Here is an 18,120-nt window from a genome sequence, read left to right as displayed (position 1 = left end):
CCAATGCCACCTCACTGCTTTTTGGGTATGCTGAAGTCTTTAGTACTGCAAAATTGCCCCGAGTTAACAACTGTCTTTACCCTGGATTTTTAGGCAATCTTTCACTATTAAAGGAGCTGATTGTTAAGGATTGTTCTAAAGTAAAAACCTTGATAAGTGACAGATCATTCAAACATAAAGGAGAGATTTTCCTCCCAAAATTGAGAAAGATAATGCTTCTACATCTTCCCGAGTTGATCAACATTTCCAATGAATGTCAAATAGGTTCAAGCTTGAAAAGTATAGCAATTATAATGCCCGAAGCTCCAAGGCCTTTCTAAGATGGAACTGTCAAGCCAAAATCTAACGGTCATTTGGGAGAAAACCCAGATGGTGGGATGCAGTCCAATGGAGCAAAGAAGAATGGGGAACAGCCTGTCGGCCATCTATGTTTGATTAATCTTTTCCTCAATTGATAATCATGTAGAAATAATGACTCAATTTGGGATAGATGAATATGATATTGACGATGCTCCAGTTAATTTACATGCATATTAATTTAATTTTTCCCAGAGTGGAACTGAATGTCATAACTTATTTTCCTTTCATCAATAAGCTGACATTATACCTATAGTATTCCAATTTCCCTTGATTCCTTCACCTATTTAAAATCTATCACAGCATATGACGCCATTACAGCCTCTATTTGATTACCCAAAGCAAAACACTGAAAGAATCAGCAGGTATATATGTGCATAACTGAATTTTAGGCAATTCTATTTAGAAGCTTATACAAAAGTGTGGGTATTTTTCTAACATGAATTCTTGTATCACAGAATGATCTTTTCAGCGTCAAAGAAAATATCTAAAGGTGAAGATACTTTAGACGACAGGTACAAGTGGAGGGAATATGGCCAGAAAACAGAGGACAGACTAAATCCAAGGTAGCACCACTTTAATTACCCAATAAAAAAGCAGAAAAGAGATAAAAACTTAATTATTGCAATTGGCATGCATCATTTGGCTCAACTGTGGGGGGTGTCAATGTGCAGGAGCTATTTCAAATGTGTTGAAGGAGGTTGCTTTGCTAAAAAGCGAGTGCAGAGATCTGAAGAAGACCCAACCATTGTCGAAATCACATACAAGGGATGTCACACTTGCACAGAGGCCTCCAGTGTAACAGATTCATCCATGAATAATCAGGTTTACTTAACCACTCAATGTGGGGTAGATGATGATGATATTGACAATGATCTAGGTAATTCTGTAGCTATCATGATCTTGAATTTCTATTTTTAAATTAGGTTGTTGTTTCAATGTGAGCTAGTGCAGCTTTCTTCAGCTTTTTCAATTTAACTCTGAGCGCTTATAGTATTTGGTCGTGTTTAGAAGGCATTAGCAGTAGTAAGGAGAGGAAGGGCGTTAAACAAAGAATTCGATTCAGAACAAAGTCAGAGGTAGAAATGTCGGACGATGGGTACAGTGGAGAAGTATGGCAAGAAGACCGTGAAGAACAGCCCCTACCCCAGGTAGGTTGATATGCGCGCGCCATGATGCTATTTATTATTAACTATTTGTGACTGATGTAGTCATACAAATGCTTAATGATCTGGCCTTGAGAGTTTTCAAACATGGGGTTTTGTTGTACGCGTTGCTCGTGTTACCACATGTACTCGTCGTACATATATGTGAGAGCCCTTCTTTTTGCTAGAAATGATAAGAAATGGAATGGAATTGGGTGATAGAAAATAAAATGAACTAAGATGATCATAGATATATTTATGTAAGATAGGGGCAATAAAGTAATAGATATGTGTGAATAAGGATTGACATGTATAATGTCATAAATTTTGCTAGATTTCTAATTTTTAAAGAATGATGATTACAATAAAAGAAATGATTCTCATGGTTATGGCCAACCAAAATATTGGAGTAAAATCATAAAAATTTGAATGTATAGGGAATTTGGAATATATGATAGTTACTGTGAGAGAGACAATTCCCAGAAATTTTGAAGAGTTGAAGGAAATGGCACCTAAAGCTATCAAAGAAAGCTGTAATAGGATTAATAACAAGAAACATGGAGATGATGATCATTGGTTGGAAAGATGAATGCTTCACGAAGTTTTAATTCCTTGTCGCTTTGTTTTTGTAATGTGCATAAACGGAAACTGCTAGCCTGCCTGGAACATGCTTATGCTTATAGAATGTGCTAGCAGGAACTACTACAAGTGTTCGGTGAATGGATGCCTAGTGAGAAAGAGAGTTGAGAGAGATAGGGATGATTCAAGTTATGTTATAACAACCTATGAAGGCATCCACAACCACCCAAGTTATTGTCACACGGGCACCCAGGCCTCCAGCGTAACGGAGTCCTCCAAGAACAATTAGTTTGACTTGATGACTCAATTCGGAGTAGATGATGATATTGACGATGATCAAGGTAGTACTGTATCTTTTTTTTTTTTAATTTTATTTGAGGTTTTGATTTCAGTGTGAATGTCCTAAACCCTTTATTCCCCTGCCGTGTTAAAATCATCATAGCAGTGAAGACAGAGGATGAGTCGTTACAGCCTTTAGGTGTGAGGACCTTGAAGGACCCAAAGCAAAATGCCAACGGAGAGAAGTATATATACATAAATGCATTGCATGTAGCTCTATTTATTTATAAGATCATGCAAAAAAATTTGGTGGATTTTCTAACCTGAATTCCCGTGTCATAGAATGACTGTTTCAATGATAACATTCTCACCTGGAAATCAAGAGATTCCTCTGGCAGATGTAATAAAATGGAGGAAAGATGGCCAGAAAGAAATTCTATGATCCAATTATCCAAGGTAGCACCGCCTTTAATTACCAAAAAAAAAAAAAAAAGCTTTATTACTTCAATATATGCATCATTTTGCTAATGATGTGTTGTCAATGTGCAGAAGCTATTACAGATGTACTCATGGTACTCATTTTGGTTGCCCTGCTAAAAAGCAAGTGCAAAGAATTGATGAAGACCCTACAGAAGTCCCAGCCTCCAATCCAACAGATTATACTCTCAGTTTTAGGGGCAGCACAGCGTCCAATACAGATCTTGAGTCATTTTCTTCTATGGACAATTCTGCTTCAACCCCATTTTATGAAGATTTTGTTGTTGAAGAACCATATGACTCCGATGCTGAGACACAGCCACTACGAGTTCCTTATAGTCCTTCTGAAAGTGACGATCACGCATCCGACGACTTTCTCGACTCCCTCCCGAACCAATGTTTAACGAACAGGTCCGAATAGTATAGCTCAAGCCCACGAGTGTTTTCGTCTTTTTAGAACTTAGAGTATGATGTATAACTCGCAAGTCACTTGTATGTAGCAAACGCACTCTGTTTATTTAAAAATGTAATGTATTTTTTAAGGGATTAATTGTTTAATAATTTAAGACATTTTAGCATTTTAAGGTGTAATTTTTTTTAAAAGTACCTTAATTGAATTAATTACTTTATATTTATTTTAAAGTAAAATACCCTATTAAATAAAGGAAAACATAAAAAATAAGGTTAATTTAAAAATAATTAATTATTTTATTAAAAAGTAAGATTTAATTAAAAATATTTTGCATGTCTTCTCTCTTGGACTATTATATCTCTTGCTTCTCGATGACTAATATGTTAGACTTTATTTCAATTTCAATTAGTAGTCTTGTCAGGCCAAAAAAATTTATGTAATCTTATAATTATTTTTTAAAAAAATTGACATCTATAAATATTTTTTCCTTCTCCTAATCTTTATTTCATTTATTTTTTTCATTCAGTAAATCAATTAATTGATTGTGTATACATTTATTAATTATTAGATTTTTTATAAAGAAAAGTTTAGAGGATTATTTATTATTTATTTTATTACTTGATTATAATATTCTAAAGCAACGGGTAGAAAATAAATGTAGAAGGATCTAGAAATGCGAGACATGCATAATATATAAAAGCATTAGAATGTGACCAAAACTAAATGAAAATAAAGTGTACATGTATTAAAATGAGAATGTACTCAAATATTAAATATGTTAAGTACACATGTATTCAAATGATGTGTGTGTAATCTTGACGTGATTATTTCAAAGATGGTGTTATTAGTGCGACTCTATATACTGAGGAAAGCCATCAAGCATTCGCAATGATTTTAATATTAACAAGAAGATGCGTAGTAGCTTCATCATCCACCCCATAAAATTGATAAACTATAAAAAGATAATATAGTTGTGTGTGCGCGTGTCCTAGAAGTTCGAATACTTGTGATTATTTTTAATTTAGTTGATATTTAATCATTATCAAGCTGTACTAATATTGAACTTGATGAACTCAAAGTCAACGAAGTTTGGTGTGAAAGAAGAAAGTGATAGCTAGGAAGGAGGAAAAGCTTCATTACTTCAATTACTAGCAGAGCTTCGGGGGTTTTAAGTTTCAAACTCACACCTTTTGATATCACTGTCTAGTACGTACTGCAACAAACACAAATTTAAAAGGAAAGGTCATTTTGAAATATTAATTTATTGAGTATGAGAATTTCTTGAATTTATAAACCTCACATCACTTATGAGGGCCTCCTGCCGATCAAAATTCTTCATGGGTAGCCCTTTCCTATCAGAATCCTTTATGGATAGCCCTTTTCATAACATTGGCCTCTCAATGAAAGCATCAATGTAACAATTATAAGTCTAAAGGAAGAGTTCATCTCAAAATACTAACTTATTGGGTGAAAGAGTTTCATGAACTTATAAACTCTATACTACTTGTAAGGCTCTTCAATATAAAACTTATGACATGTACCATTGTCATATTCAAGCATAATGCAGTCTCGTGATATGCTCAAGCTATGGTTTATACTTTATTGTGCATACAATTGTTCTTGCAAATGATGGGTATTGATTGGATTCTAATTAATGTCATCCACATCCATATAATCTCATATCGGAATGGTGGATTTGATGCATTAATCTCTGTGCATCTCTTATTGTTAACTAGCCACATCATTCATATATTTTCTCATCATGTTTTACATCTCATTTTTTATTAATAAGATATGTTCTTTATGCCAATATATTTGAAATTTATCTTCTATGTTTTATTTTAATATAGCTTCTTATATATTACAGATTGTGATGTGCGTATGTGTGCATATTTTGAAGTGATGTTTATAGTTTTAGTATACTGTTTTCACTACCTCGTTACCTCAATATGGTATTATTCTTGTTTAGCTACCTTTTACCTGAATGATTATTCATCAAGATAATCGAATGAACATGTCAACAGCGGTGCAAGGGGCAAAACAACAGGGAAAATTAATTTTTAATTATCATTAAAATTGTGAAAATTGTCAAAATGGTTTGAAAATGGTTTGGGTGTTCAACTTTCTTGTGTGACTTAATTTGGAAGTAAAAACCATGCCATTAGCTATTTTATAAAAAGAGGTTTTCATAAACACTTAAATCACTTCATTTGAATATTGGATGGGGAAATGAGGCACGTCAAAAATTACCTCAAAGTTGCTATCAAATGATAGCAGAATTATTGTCTGATGAGTGCAACACGTCGTGGCACATGGCGCTTGAGCCATGGTGAGTGACACAAAAAAGGGAAAGCCCTGGCGCATGTGCACAAGCCACAGCGTACTGCCTTGTTTTTCATTCCTTGTTATTTATCAACTATACTTAAGTCTTTTCACTCTCACAAAGTATCCCATGCATCCAAGACATTTTTTTTACTTTGATTTAAATCTTATTAAATGATGTTTTAGTAAATTTGATTTATAAAAATTTAAGATCCCATTTCTTTAAATTACAAACTTGGTAATCCCTATCAAGTTAGACCTGGATAACTGGATTACCTCAATTTTGATGTTACTTGGAGATTAGTTAAGGAGATATTTCGCAACACAACTCTTATGATTGGATATTCCATAAAGAAGGTTTAATGAATAAGAACAAATCACTTGTTAGTTCTTAAAGTACTAAATTTCCTATCCCTTCCTATGACTTAAGAAAGTGTTAGAATGTATTGATCGAAGGTTGAGTAAAAGCTCTTAATGTTTTTTATAGTTGTTATGGATGGTGTATTCATTGCAGAGACACTTGATAAAAACACCTATACGAATGTGGAATGGGGTTACTCTTATAAGATTGTAGCAAAATCTCTAAAAAATTTGTTAAAACCATGTGCGCGCATGGCCGATAACATTCAAAATCATCATTAATAGCATAGACTATGGGGATATAATATGATTAATAAGACCTCTAGTACATGCTCAAGATCTTTTGGTTTAATAATAAAGTTACACCAACTTATCCATGTGCTAAGGTTTATTAGTCTACATTTGGTTCAAGTCGAAAGACACCAAATACAAAGTTATTATCTTCTGTGTGATTAACTCAAATAATAGTGGTCCTTTTGACAAATGTGGGGATAGTTATAATAGTTGAGAGTGTTTTGTCAAAATGACAATGTCCCCCATTGCTCACACAAGAGAAGCTTCAAAGATATAAATACCAAGAAGTGAAAGTGGCTAGTTAAAAGGCTTTGAGGAGAAGTCAACTTACACGTATGAGACAGGCCAACGCAGGGCAATTGCAGATGAAAACAGCTTATTAGCCCTCCTTGTGCGTGAGTTAAGGCAATATTGGGACACTTTGTACTGGATTATTTTTGCAGAAAATGAATTAGTTATTTATTTAAAATTGCTTACTAGAAAACTTTTTATTTTGGTTGTTTGAAATTGTAATTTGAACTTCATTCATTTTCTGGGCTTTAAATAGATTTCTTAACCGGATTTCATTAAGGATAATTATCCTCCAAACGGCTCCAGGAAAGTGCTTGATGGTGGTTTATGGTTTGTAAACAGTGCTTTATGGTAGTTTAATTTGGCGTTTTGAGTCCCAACGTTCATGTCCAGGTCAGCCTGTATATAGGCTTTCATGTAGACATAATAATTGCGCCAGCGTTTGAGCTTTTGGGCTACTCCTCTCCTCCTCTCTTGTTCTGCATTATATTCCTAAGTTAATTTCCTGCTTAGTTTCTTCTGTTCTGTGCTCCTGACTAACTGTGCAGGAAGGGTTCACTTAATCTTAGAAAGCTACCGTGTGACCAAACTTGTGTGGTAGAATACTTATTAAGAATAGTATATTTACGGCATTACTCATAATTGAATTTTCTACTTGCTGTCAGCAAAAATTTCATTATATACATGAAATATACATTTTTTGGCCAAAAATATTACATTTTTACGCGTGCATGCACATGTGTTTCAGTCCAGTTTCCAAAACTATTTATAAATAAATGATCGCTTTACCTTTTATTTTCATTCTTCTCATTGAATTTTTCCCCTCATCCATATACGCAGGAACTATTCACATGGAACGAATAAATTCAAGGAAAAATTGTAAGGTGCATGTTCACCCCAAAATGGAGCCACTGAATCCATCAACAATAACAATAGTGGAGCGATTTGCCAAAATAAATACAAACGAATTTCGTGGAAGAGAAGGAATGGAAAATTCGGGAAAAGTGGGGCCTACTGTGAAAACAGAGTCAGGGAAGACAGAGTCAGTTCATTCATCCACAATAGAGCGCGGTGAGACACTGAATGTTCCCAAAGCCGAAAGAGTGAAGCTGTTTGATCAAGCACCGATTGGATCAACGTTTAGAGATGATGATGAGAGAACGAATTTGCTGCTGAAATTGAGCTTGATAAGAGATTTTGTCAGACTTGTACTAAATTATCCCATGAGAACAGTGCAAGATGGCAAACTCAAGGCTTGGATTCGCGAAGCTTCAAATGGGAGATATTATTTGCTCCAAGACTTGAATCGTCCTTTTGGTGGAAGCCAAAGTGCTTCTGAATCCTCAGAAAGTGGGTTTTACTGAAGAAGAGCTTGCAGGAGTAGTGGTGTACATTACCACTGGATCTTCAAAGCAAGCTCATAGTGAATTAACAATGGCAATAGGTCTGACTATCGACACAAAGGATCACTTGCTCGCATGGGAGGTTTTCTGTCGAAAGATTGACACCACATTGTTACCATCTTCTTATGCCAAGAGAATGGCCGTGTATGTGGTCAAATAATGTGGTTGTCATCTTCTTGCCAGTGTCGTTGTAACAAAGTCATTGAGAAATGCAAACAATGTTGAACGTTGGGAACGTGCTTTGGACAAATTGAGTTCGCTCCATCCATGCTACAACATTAGCATGTTTCATGGTCAGAGCAGAGTCATGGTTAAAGCATTCATAAACTTCATCTGGCATGATTGCAACATTGAAAAAGATCCCTTTACTTCCATAGACGCTTATCTGTATTCGGAATTGAGTTTTAGTGATGTACTTTTTTAATTGGTACACTTCTTCAGTCTCTTTTTTCATCAATTTTAATCCTGCATCACAATTTCAGTTGGGTTTGTTTTTGGTCTGTAAGTTTGCATTTTCATCTTCTCGACACAGAACTTGAGCTATGTCCTTGAAATTAAAATTGTCACTGGCTTTTCCTTTTTGCACGGTGGAGTGATAATAAGATTCGAATTGCTTCAGTTTGTTTTATCATGAGTTCTTAAACCAGTTGAATGTTTTAACTGAAAATAATTGCTAATTTCAAACCCAATCTCAAACTTCATGATATATTTGAATTTGAATAAGGAAAAAAAGTTGTTAAAAAAAAAAAGGGAGGAGACTTGAAGAAAAAATCGGGGAAGACAAAAATAGCGATATAATATTATTTCTTCTTATATCTGGACCAACGAAAAAGGGATAGAAGAGATTATACATATAATAGTTTTTTGAATTGAAAATGTATAATCTTTAAAATGACAATAATGAACTTTTGTCCTATGTTCTCTAACAATGCTATGAAAATTAAATTTAAATTAAAAAACAAAATTTTGGAAAAATATTCCTCACAAATAAAAATAATTCAAAAAATCAAATGTGTGGGGGCAATAATGAAACAATAACAAATAAAAATATTTGACAAAGTCACATATTTAAAATGCAAATTTTCAATAGAATATAATATAAAGTAATAAAAACTTAAAATATCTCTAACAATAATAGAAAGGCAGAAATACACTTTTCTCCATATGTAATGTTAGTCCCTACATTTTTAGAGGAACGATGACATGATACAAATAGTGTTAATAATATAGATATATCAATAATTTTGTGCTCACATGTCAAAATAATGCTAATATAAATTTTTTAATGAGAAAAAAAGCCTACATCAGATTAAATAAAAAAAGATGGCTTGGACTTTTAAATGATCAATAAAAGATTTTTGAAAAAAAATCTTTTTTCTTCATCTGATGTAGACTTTTTTTAAAAAATTTCTTATTAAAAAATTTATATTAGCATCAGTTTGACATATAAGCACAAAAAATTAAAAGTGTTAATTGATATGTTAATATTATTAGTATCATTTGTGTCATGGCAATGTTTCTTTGAAAATGTAGAGATCAACATTACAAATGGAGAAAAATATAATGACCTAAAACATTGAAATAAAAGTGTGAATTTATATCAAAACTCGAGCAATGTGTTGGAATTAAAATAGTGCTTTCACTTTTTTATTGGATAAATATATTTTGTTATGTAATTATACTCAAACTTCTATTATTTTGAAGAAGATTTAAGTGTTTATCTATATATATGTAAAATATATTTTCATCCAAGTTAAAATACCAAATTTTAAAATGTTAATAATAAAAAGTCATTATATAATAAATAATATTAAAAAATTGCATGTCTTATTTTGAAGCATTTTAACTTTGAAGTATTGTGCAGGTGTTCTCAAACAGTGTAGAGGCATTGAGGGGATGTAGTGAAAGTCATCCCTCCGGAGACATCACTGAAAATATTAAATTGCTGGTGCATCAAGATTGGCATTTGTTGAGTTTGTACAGCTGTTCAGACAAAAAACTGTTTTAGCTGACAAATTAGCTGAATCATCCTATATTTTTAATGATTACTTTAATATCTTTGATTACCTTTCAACATTTTAATTGGGATTGGAGAATGATGAGGGATCTTTCCTTTCCGATAAAATGGATGACATGTATAGCTAGCTTTTATTGGGATTGAAGAATTAGCCTACACTTTTAATCAATGTTTTCAGTGTTATTTAAAAAAAAAAACTTGGAAATATATAATTTTTTTCAATTTTAAAATAAGAAATGAACCCAAATCTAAAGAAAAATGAAAATTATTATTGCAGCATCAAGCCATCAATTGTAATTGTAAAGATGACTTGTATCTAAACCCCTTCGCTCCTAAAGATTCGATAGCCGAAGGTTTAACCAAAAAAAAACTGCTCTCGTTGATCTCGTCATGCATCATCAAGGGGTTCTGGGCCATGTGCATCCTAAGAACACGGAAGTTCTTCCAACGGCTGCTCCGCAAATGGAAGGCTCAGCGTCGCGTAAGCGACGAGACGGGAACACTTTCCTGCACTGCAATTTGGGATTGATGAAGATGATATTGACGATGATCCAGGTAATTCTGCATGCATGCATGCGTATTAATTTAATTTTTCCCAGTGTGAAATGATTGTCTCAACTTCTTTTACTTTCATCAATAAACTGACAGTATACCTTTATCCCTTGATTCCCTTACCTTGTTAGAATCTATCACAGCAGATATCACGTCATTGCTGTCTTTATTTGAGCACCCGAGGCAAAACACCGAAATAATCAGGTGTGTGTGTGTGTGTGTATGGATAACTGAATTTTATGTGCCTCTATTTAGAAGCTTATACAAAAACGTGGTGTATCTTTCTGGCTAACATGTATTATTGTATCACAGAGTGATCTTTTCAGTGTCAGAGAAAATATCTGAAGGTGAAGATATTTTAGATGATGGGTAAAAGTGGAGGAAATATCACCAGAAAACAGAGGATGTACTAAATCCAAGGTAGCACTACTTCAATTACCCCAAAAAAGAAGAGAAAAGAGAAAATTATTTCAATTGTTGTGCATAATTTGGCTAATAATGTACGCTGTCAATGTGCAGAAGCCATTTCAAATGTGTTCAAGGAGGTTATTATGCCAAAAAGAGAGTGCAGATATCTGAAGAAGACCCAACTATTGTCGAAATCATTTACCAGGGATTTCTCACTTGCACACAGGCCTCCAAATGGAACACATTCCTCCATGAATAATCAGCTTGACTCAATGACTCAATCTGGGTAGATGACGATGACTTCGACATTAATGATCTAGGTAATTCTATAGCTATCTTGAATTTCTAATTTTAAATTAGTTTGTTATTTCAGTGTGAGCTGGTGAAGCTTTCCTCAACCTTTTTGTATTTTAACCCTGAGCGCTTATACTATTTTGTCAAGTGTTTTAGGAGACATAATCAGTAGTAAGGAGAGGAAGGGCATTAAACAAAGAACTATACTCTTGACAAAGTCAGAGGTAGAAATGATGAACGATGGGTACAAGTGGATATAGCATGGCATCAAGACTTTGAAGAAGAGCCCCAACCCCAGGTAAACATATATATGCCTGTGATGCTATTTATTTGTTAACTATTTGTGAGTGACACAGTGTTACAAACGCTTGATGATATGGCCTTAAGAGTTTTCAACATGTGAGGTTCGTTGTACATGCTCTGTTACTGGGGACACACGCACTCGTACATATATGTGAGAGAGCCCATCTTTTTGTTAGAATTGATAATAATAGAATGGAGTTGGGTGACAGAAGATAAAATGAACTAAGATGATTATAGATATATTTTCATGACATGGGAGCAATAAAGTAACAGATATGTGTGGATAAGGACTGGCATGTATAAGGTCATAAATCTAGTTGGATTTCTAATTTTTTTAAAGAATGCCAATTACCATTAAACAGATTATTCTTATGGATATGGTTAAACAAATATGGGAGTAAAATCATTAAAATTTGATGTATTGGAATATATGATAGTTACTATGAGAAAGACAATTCCCAGAAATCTGAAATCTTAAGGAGTAGAAGCAAACGGGACCTATAGCTATCAAAGAAAGCTGTAACAAGATTAATAACAAGAAACACGAAGATGATCATTGGCAGGAAAGATGAATGCTTCAAAAAGCTTTAATTCTCTCACTTTGTTTTAGATATGTGCATAAATGGAAACTGCTATATAGCCAGCCTAGAACATGTTTATGCTTATTATAAAATTTGATTGATTGCAGGAATTACTATAAGTGTTTGGTGAATGGATGCCCGGTGAGAAAGAGCATTGAGAGAGATAGGGATGATTCAAGTTATGTTATGACAACCTTTGAAGGCATTCACAACCACAATAAAACCGGCTATTGTCACACTGGCACACAGGCCTCTAGCGTAACAGAGTCCTCCATGAATAATCAGGTTGACTCAACTCGGGGTATTTCGGGATAGATGATGATATTGACGACAATCCAGGTCGTACTGTATCTTTTTTTTTATTTTTGGTTTTGATTTCAGTTTGAATGTCCTAAACCCCTTATTCCTTTACCATGTTAAATTTGATAAGTAAAAATATTAATGGTAAGAGAGAGTTATAGAGAATGATATCAATGACTTCTAGGTATATTTACCAATATTTGATTTTAACTTTATTGGTTTTTACTGCTATTTTGCATGCTAAACCACATTTACTTACTTAAACACGTTGAATTTATATTAAAATGACATGCAATTATCTTAAATTCACTGTCGTTGTTAAATACTATCACAGCAGATGGGATAATGGTCGAGCCATTTCAGCCTTTCAGTGACAACGTCTTCAAGGACAGGAGAGACTTGTAAGAGGATGTATATAGTATATATATGCCTAACTATTTGCCTTTTACGTCAACTCGTAGGCTCAAACAAAATAGTTGCATTTTCTAATGGCAATTCTTAAATTACAGAGAGACTGTGACTGCATGGACGAAGGAATCTGGGTCTTTTGAAGGAGGATATAATTAGAGGAAATATGGCCAGGAAGCCATTCCTGGAGCCAAATTTCCAAGGTACCATCAATCTTAATTTTCCAACAATTTTTTTGGGGTTAAACTATATACTTCACTTTTGGCTCATGCTACACGTGGCCTATACGCAGAAACTATTTCAGATGTAGTCATGAATATGATTAGATCTGTCAAGCTATGAAACATGTGCAGAGAATCCAAGAGCGGCCTTGCCTTTTACAGGATCACCTATTGTGGCAGTCGCACTTGTTCTGAGCCTAGCTTTCAGATCACCCTCTCAACTAAACATGACAATCCAACGTTCTTATTACCACTTTCACCAATGAATTTAGAGTGCAACGCTGGATGAGATTCCTTAACTTCTATAGACGCCCTGTGTTCTGAATTGAGTTTTAGTGAGATGTGCTTTTTTAGTGGCTGGAATTCTTCATTTTCTTTGTTTTTTTTTTTTTAAATCAATTTTAATCCTGCATCACAATTTCAGAATGAGGTGGGTTTGTTTTTGGTCTGTAAGTCTGCAGCTTCATTTTCTTGAAACAACTTGAGCTTTGTCCTTCAAATTAAAATTGTCACTGGCTTTTCCTTTTTGCACGGTGTAGCAATAACGAGTTTCGCATTGCTTCAGTTTGCTTTATATTCTGACGAACATGTAGTTAGAAACATAACTTGTCTCAGCAAAGCAACGAGGGAATACTTTGTGCTGGCTGCAGATTGTAGAGTGGGTTAAACACTTTCTGCAATAATTCAAACAGAAAATTAAAAAAAAGAATCAATTTTTTTTTAATAACGATTTAGCTTGGAGGTATATATTTAATGAAGATAGTGAAGGTGGTTCTGGTAATCTGCCCGCCAATACTTGACTTCCATTGTAAATAGTTGTTGATATTAATAATTTATCTTGTATGTGGTAAGTTTCCATGGATTAGGGATCATATTTTCTCAACTCCTTTAGTCAAAGATAAGTTTTTTTTTCCCTTGCAATTTAAATGGAGTTCTTGATAGATAAATTGTTGTTGTTGTTGTGGTGGTTGTTGGGGAAAAAGTAGTTTAGCTAATTTTGCTTATTGTCTTTGAATACATGTAACCAATTCAAGCAATTGACCCCCCCCCCCGAAAAAAAAGGCATAACTTCTTTGTATTGTGAAGCTTGATCTTGATGGAACTTAATTATTCATCCTTTATATTTTTTTTCTAAATTTTCACAAGTTGAAGAATTTATTATTAGGAGGTAATCTTGATTTGACCGAAATACCACCGCCCTTATTTTTCATCGCCTGCATGCTTCAGTTGTGCATTTTTGTCTTGCTACGAATTTGCATATATGATTTTTCGAGTTTTTTTTTAAAAAGAAATACAAGGGCTTATAAAGTTTTATTTAAAAGATTGTGAGCTTTTCATGGAACTTTCTTCAGAATTATGTATTTTTTATTAGTGTAATGAAATGTATAGCATTGTAGATGGAGAAGGATAAGATTCAAAGTCACCTAAGTCCTTTATTTTATCTTTTTGTTTTTTTGTTTTTACCGAATACTCTCTCTTTTCTTTAATATAAGATGAAGTTTAAAATTTTTTTTATTCTAAATATAAAATGAAGTTTGAGTAATTAATTTTTTTTTCAATTTTACTCTTTGTTTATTTATTATTACTTAAATTTATAAACAATAATTTATTATGATTATTAATTACAAATATGGTAAAATTGGAACTTTTGAATTTTTTTACAATTTTAAAATTATAACTAACATCTCTTAATAAACACAAAATTTATTAACTTTGTTTTATATTAAATATAATATAATAGTACGCAGTACTCCTTCCATTCCAAATTATAAGATACTTTTTAAAGAGTTTCTCCATCTCAAATTATAAGACACTTTGAGTAGATTAAAATTTCATTAAATACTCCAATTTTAATATTATCCTTTTTCTTTCTATAATTAATTTCCATCACTTCTCTTTTTATTATATTAAATGATAAATATTTTGAAAAGTTTATATTTTTATTTTTAAAAGATAAGATTATTAGGTGTATTTAATGAAATTTATTAATGTATAAAATTTTATGTAAAAATATTTTATAATTTGAGACGAAGGAAGTATAATTTACTCTTTCTTAAGATCAATAACCTCGTAACTTGTATTTCAATTTATAGCATACAGACTGCAACTTTTTTACGAGGTCAATGTTTTTTAACCAAAATAAATGCTTTTAACAAGCATCCAACGCAATTGTGTACCCAGAACCCAAGCTCGATCGAGATTCGAGACCAATTAATTAACCTGACATCGTTCGTTGATGCCGTCTTCTTTTTAGAATGGATTTCATTTTCACTAAATAAAAAAAAAATTAACATAGAATCCTATCCATTGATCCTTTCATATTTTATTACTAGAACAAAAGTTCACGCAATTGATTTATGATCAAATATTAAAAAGAGTATTAAATATAATAAGATGGATCATGGTCATCAGTACTGTCAACTAGAAAATTTTGTGGGCGTCGTTTTATAAGCCTTCGAACTACCTTAAACTTTATTTCCATATTTGCACTGAGACTAGATCGCTTCCAATAACGCCATTTCTCCACGGTATCTAACCTGTCATATTACTTGTTCAGGTCAGCCACTTGATCGTTCAGTTCTTCCACTTTCTTCGTCCACAAGTTGTACTCATTAGTTGTACGCTTATTCCAAGCTGCTAATACTTGGCCGTCACAGTCACTTTTTAGAGTATTTAGGCACTCCAGTTCATCGTTTAGCTGTTTGTGTACCTCTTCCATATGGCTAGATGATGCATATATGTTGCTAACGTAGGACGTTGTTTTCTCAAGAGAAAAACGCACCATCTCTCCCAAAGAAGGTGCCCAAAGTTGAATTTGATTATCAGCGCTGTTCTTAGTATCATGACCCATTGAGAAACTTAAAAGCCTGGAGAAAAATAGTTCAAGAAATGTTAACGCCGACTAAAGAAAATAATAACGAAACGATTTTTTCTTTTTACTGAATTACAAAATATTCCTCCTAGTCTTATTTATAAGTCATCTTCTACCAACATCATCAATATTATGTAACAAAAATATAAAGAATAAAAGTAAATAAAATTCCAAATGTAATCCTCAACTAAAACTACAAGACATGATCAAACCATATAATACTTTAATGTATAAGTTATTTCTACTAACTTTATTATTATCAATACAATAAAAGCACAAGAGATAAACATAAGTAAAATTTCAAACATAACTCTCAAGTTTAAAAAAACAAACAAAACATGAGCAAACCATATGATAGTTTTTTTTTTTTTTATCTCTCTCCCTTACTTTGTAGACATAGAAAAGCAAATCACAATGATGGATGAAAGAGCTAAATGAATGGGAATTTTTTTGATTTGGTGGGGGATAGAACAGTGAAAGTTCCAACCCTTAAAAGGGAGTCACATTGCAGACATAGAAAAGCAAAACAAAGAAACAAGAAGAGACCACGAGTGGGTCTTCCACCATGAAAAAATGGTGCTTCTCTTTTAATTTAAATTCTTTAGCCATGTGGGAGAATGAGGAAAGACAATGGGGACAATGAAGTAAATGAACAAATGGAGTTAGGCATCAACATTTTTTTTGGACTTAGATGCTCCTTCCAAACCACAGAACCGTGCTGCTATTGTTACTACTCCTTCACCATCATCGATTGGCTCTTCATTCAAATCAAATGAGTGGACTTTTTTTTTTTCAATGCTTCACCGTGACAAATTTTGAAGAGACAAGCGAAGCATCGTTTGGATGAGGTGCTATTAAAATCTTTCAATTAAGAGAGATTACCTCTTTGGAGAGGTCAAACGGTAGAAAACTTTTTTCCCCATCAAAAGAGTCATCAACTATAAACCCCATCAATTCATCCCGTGATAAACTCTCTGAACCCTTTTCCATCGAACACAAAGTAGAACTTGAACTACTGGATTGCAGCAAACAGTGATGAGAATTGCTCGATGGAAGAGGAATGGCGAGATTGCAGCCAACGTTGACCAAAAGAGAGGCATCTAGCGACTATACCCCAAGAGTATTGGTTAAATGAAACAAACGAGAGATAAAATCCTATAGATCAGTTATTCATGCTAAGATAAAATGGAATACGTACGTTGCCAAGAGTTCAATCATGCATCTTTTCTAGTATTGGCTCTGTTTGAATTATCACGTTAATTAGTTGTTCATGTATAGTTTTTCCTTTACCAACATATTTTCACAAGAAAAGTACTGACAGTGAGACTATTATTTCTAGAGAGTGATTTAAAAGAGAAAAATAATACCTAGGTTGCTCCAAGCGTCTAAGAGCTAGAAAGGAAGCTTATCGATTCTGTAATGGAGGAAAAGAAGGGGGCACAAGAACGAGCAAGCAAAAATGAAGTATCACATGGCGATATGGTTCGGGTTCACTCATTTAGCTTCTATATATAGAGATCAAGGACCGAAACAATAATTAATGATCGAATAAATTAAGAATGCCTAATTTGTAACTTAAAATTGATCTTTGTATTGAGAGTTTTCCACTTTAATACTTTTATCATCACTGATTACAATTGTATTTAATTTTTGCTATATACTCCAATCAACTTTATTTATAGGATAAATTTTTTTTATCTTTTTTATAAATTATATCATTAAATTTTTATTATAAATTTTTCTATTTAACTTCTATTAAATATTGAAAAGAGAAAATTAAAAAATTATTAAATTTATATATATATATAGTTAATAAGTTTTAAAATTTTTCTTAACTTTAATAAAATATATTAAAAATAATTTATAAATAAAAATAAAAGAGTATTTATTTAATTGTTTTCAAGGATTCTAGAAAGTGATGATAATTTATTTTTACTTTATATCATTACTTATCTTTCTTTGCGCGTGATACTATCATTAGTAGTCAAATTTCCCATTTAGTCAAAACAAGACATTAATTTTCCCAAAAAGTCGGCCCATTTCTGGAAGTAAGATATAGTCTTTCGTGTAATTTCATGTTACATAAGTTTATTCGAACCGGCAAGTAAACCTGATAGGTTACGGTTCTTTAATTTGATGTGCTTCAGACGAATTCATTGCGTCGGTGCATATCACATTTTCCCTCCTATAATTAATCATGACGTGAAGTTCCAACAACTGATGGATAAAGGATTAGAAAAATCAA

General features: G+C 32.9%; 2 protein-coding genes and 2 long non-coding RNA genes across 7 annotated transcripts; 3 read left to right on the top strand and 1 right to left on the bottom strand.

Annotated features, from left to right (window-relative positions):
• The first annotated feature begins 663 nt into the window (after nt 1-663).
• On the top strand, nt 664-1,368 carry LOC129295049 (probable WRKY transcription factor 26). Its single transcript, XM_054933528.1, has 4 exons — nt 664-722; nt 816-923; nt 1,032-1,237; nt 1,352-1,368. The coding sequence occupies exons 1-4, from the start codon at nt 664-666 to the stop codon at nt 1,366-1,368; spliced, it is 390 nt and encodes a 129-aa protein (XP_054789503.1).
• Nucleotides 1,369-1,467: 99 nt separating this feature from the next.
• LOC129295051 (uncharacterized) lies at nt 1,468-3,403 on the top strand. Of its 2 annotated transcripts, none has more exons than XR_008589503.1 (4): nt 1,468-1,508; nt 2,199-2,422; nt 2,527-2,816; nt 2,910-3,403. It is a non-coding gene; the product is annotated as an uncharacterized LOC129295051 (long non-coding RNA). The 2 variants fall into 2 exon arrangements; XR_008589504.1 differs by having other exon boundaries at nt 2,524-2,816.
• Nucleotides 3,404-10,288: 6,885 nt separating this feature from the next.
• Nucleotides 10,289-13,502, top strand: LOC129295048 (uncharacterized). 2 transcript variants are annotated; one of them, XR_008589502.1, is made up of 9 exons: nt 10,289-10,491; nt 10,620-10,692; nt 10,801-10,908; nt 11,008-11,216; nt 11,347-11,488; nt 12,182-12,413; nt 12,712-12,775; nt 12,884-12,985; nt 13,075-13,502. It is a non-coding gene; the product is annotated as an uncharacterized LOC129295048 (long non-coding RNA). The 2 variants fall into 2 exon arrangements; XR_008589501.1 differs by having other exon boundaries at nt 12,182-12,775.
• Nucleotides 13,503-15,304: 1,802 nt separating this feature from the next.
• On the bottom strand, nt 15,305-17,356 carry LOC129295042 (uncharacterized). 2 transcript variants are annotated; one of them, XM_054933523.1, is made up of 3 exons: nt 17,243-17,356; nt 16,758-16,982; nt 15,305-15,870 (listed from the first exon to the last, which is right to left on the bottom strand). In XM_054933523.1, exons 2-3 carry the CDS (start codon nt 16,808-16,810, stop codon nt 15,549-15,551), a joined length of 375 nt encoding a protein of 124 aa, XP_054789498.1. In that variant the 5' UTR covers nt 16,811-16,982; nt 17,243-17,356; the 3' UTR covers nt 15,305-15,548. The 2 variants fall into 2 exon arrangements, 1 of the variants encoding a protein (XP_054789498.1); XR_008589499.1 differs by lacking the exon at nt 16,758-16,982 and having other exon boundaries at nt 17,243-17,351.
• Between the last annotated feature and the right edge of the window lie 764 nt (nt 17,357-18,120).

Source organism: Prosopis cineraria, unplaced genomic scaffold (genome assembly GCF_029017545.1).
Source record: "Prosopis cineraria cultivar Desert tree isolate PC_DT_omini unplaced genomic scaffold, ASM2901754v1 PC39, whole genome shotgun sequence".
NCBI lineage: Eukaryota > Viridiplantae > Streptophyta > Magnoliopsida > Fabales > Fabaceae > Prosopis > Prosopis cineraria.
This window is presented reverse-complemented; position numbering and strand designations above follow the sequence as displayed.

Excerpts from the sequence above, each read along its gene's own strand:
- LOC129295042 (XM_054933523.1), bottom strand. The coding sequence starts at position 16,810 with ATGACTCTTTTGATGGGGAAAAAAGTTTTCTACCGTTTGACCTCTCCA. Across the intron at positions 15,871-16,757 it reads CGTTTGACCTCTCCAAAGAG|GCTTTTAAGTTTCTCAATGG; the intron begins GTAATCTCTCTT and ends ATTTTTCTCCAG.
- LOC129295049 (XM_054933528.1), top strand. The coding sequence starts at position 664 with ATGACGCCATTACAGCCTCTATTTGATTACCCAAAGCAAAACACTGAA. Across the intron at positions 723-815 it reads AACACTGAAAGAATCAGCAG|AATGATCTTTTCAGCGTCAA; the intron begins GTATATATGTGC and ends CTTGTATCACAG. Across the intron at positions 924-1,031 it reads GAGGACAGACTAAATCCAAG|GAGCTATTTCAAATGTGTTG; the intron begins GTAGCACCACTT and ends GTCAATGTGCAG.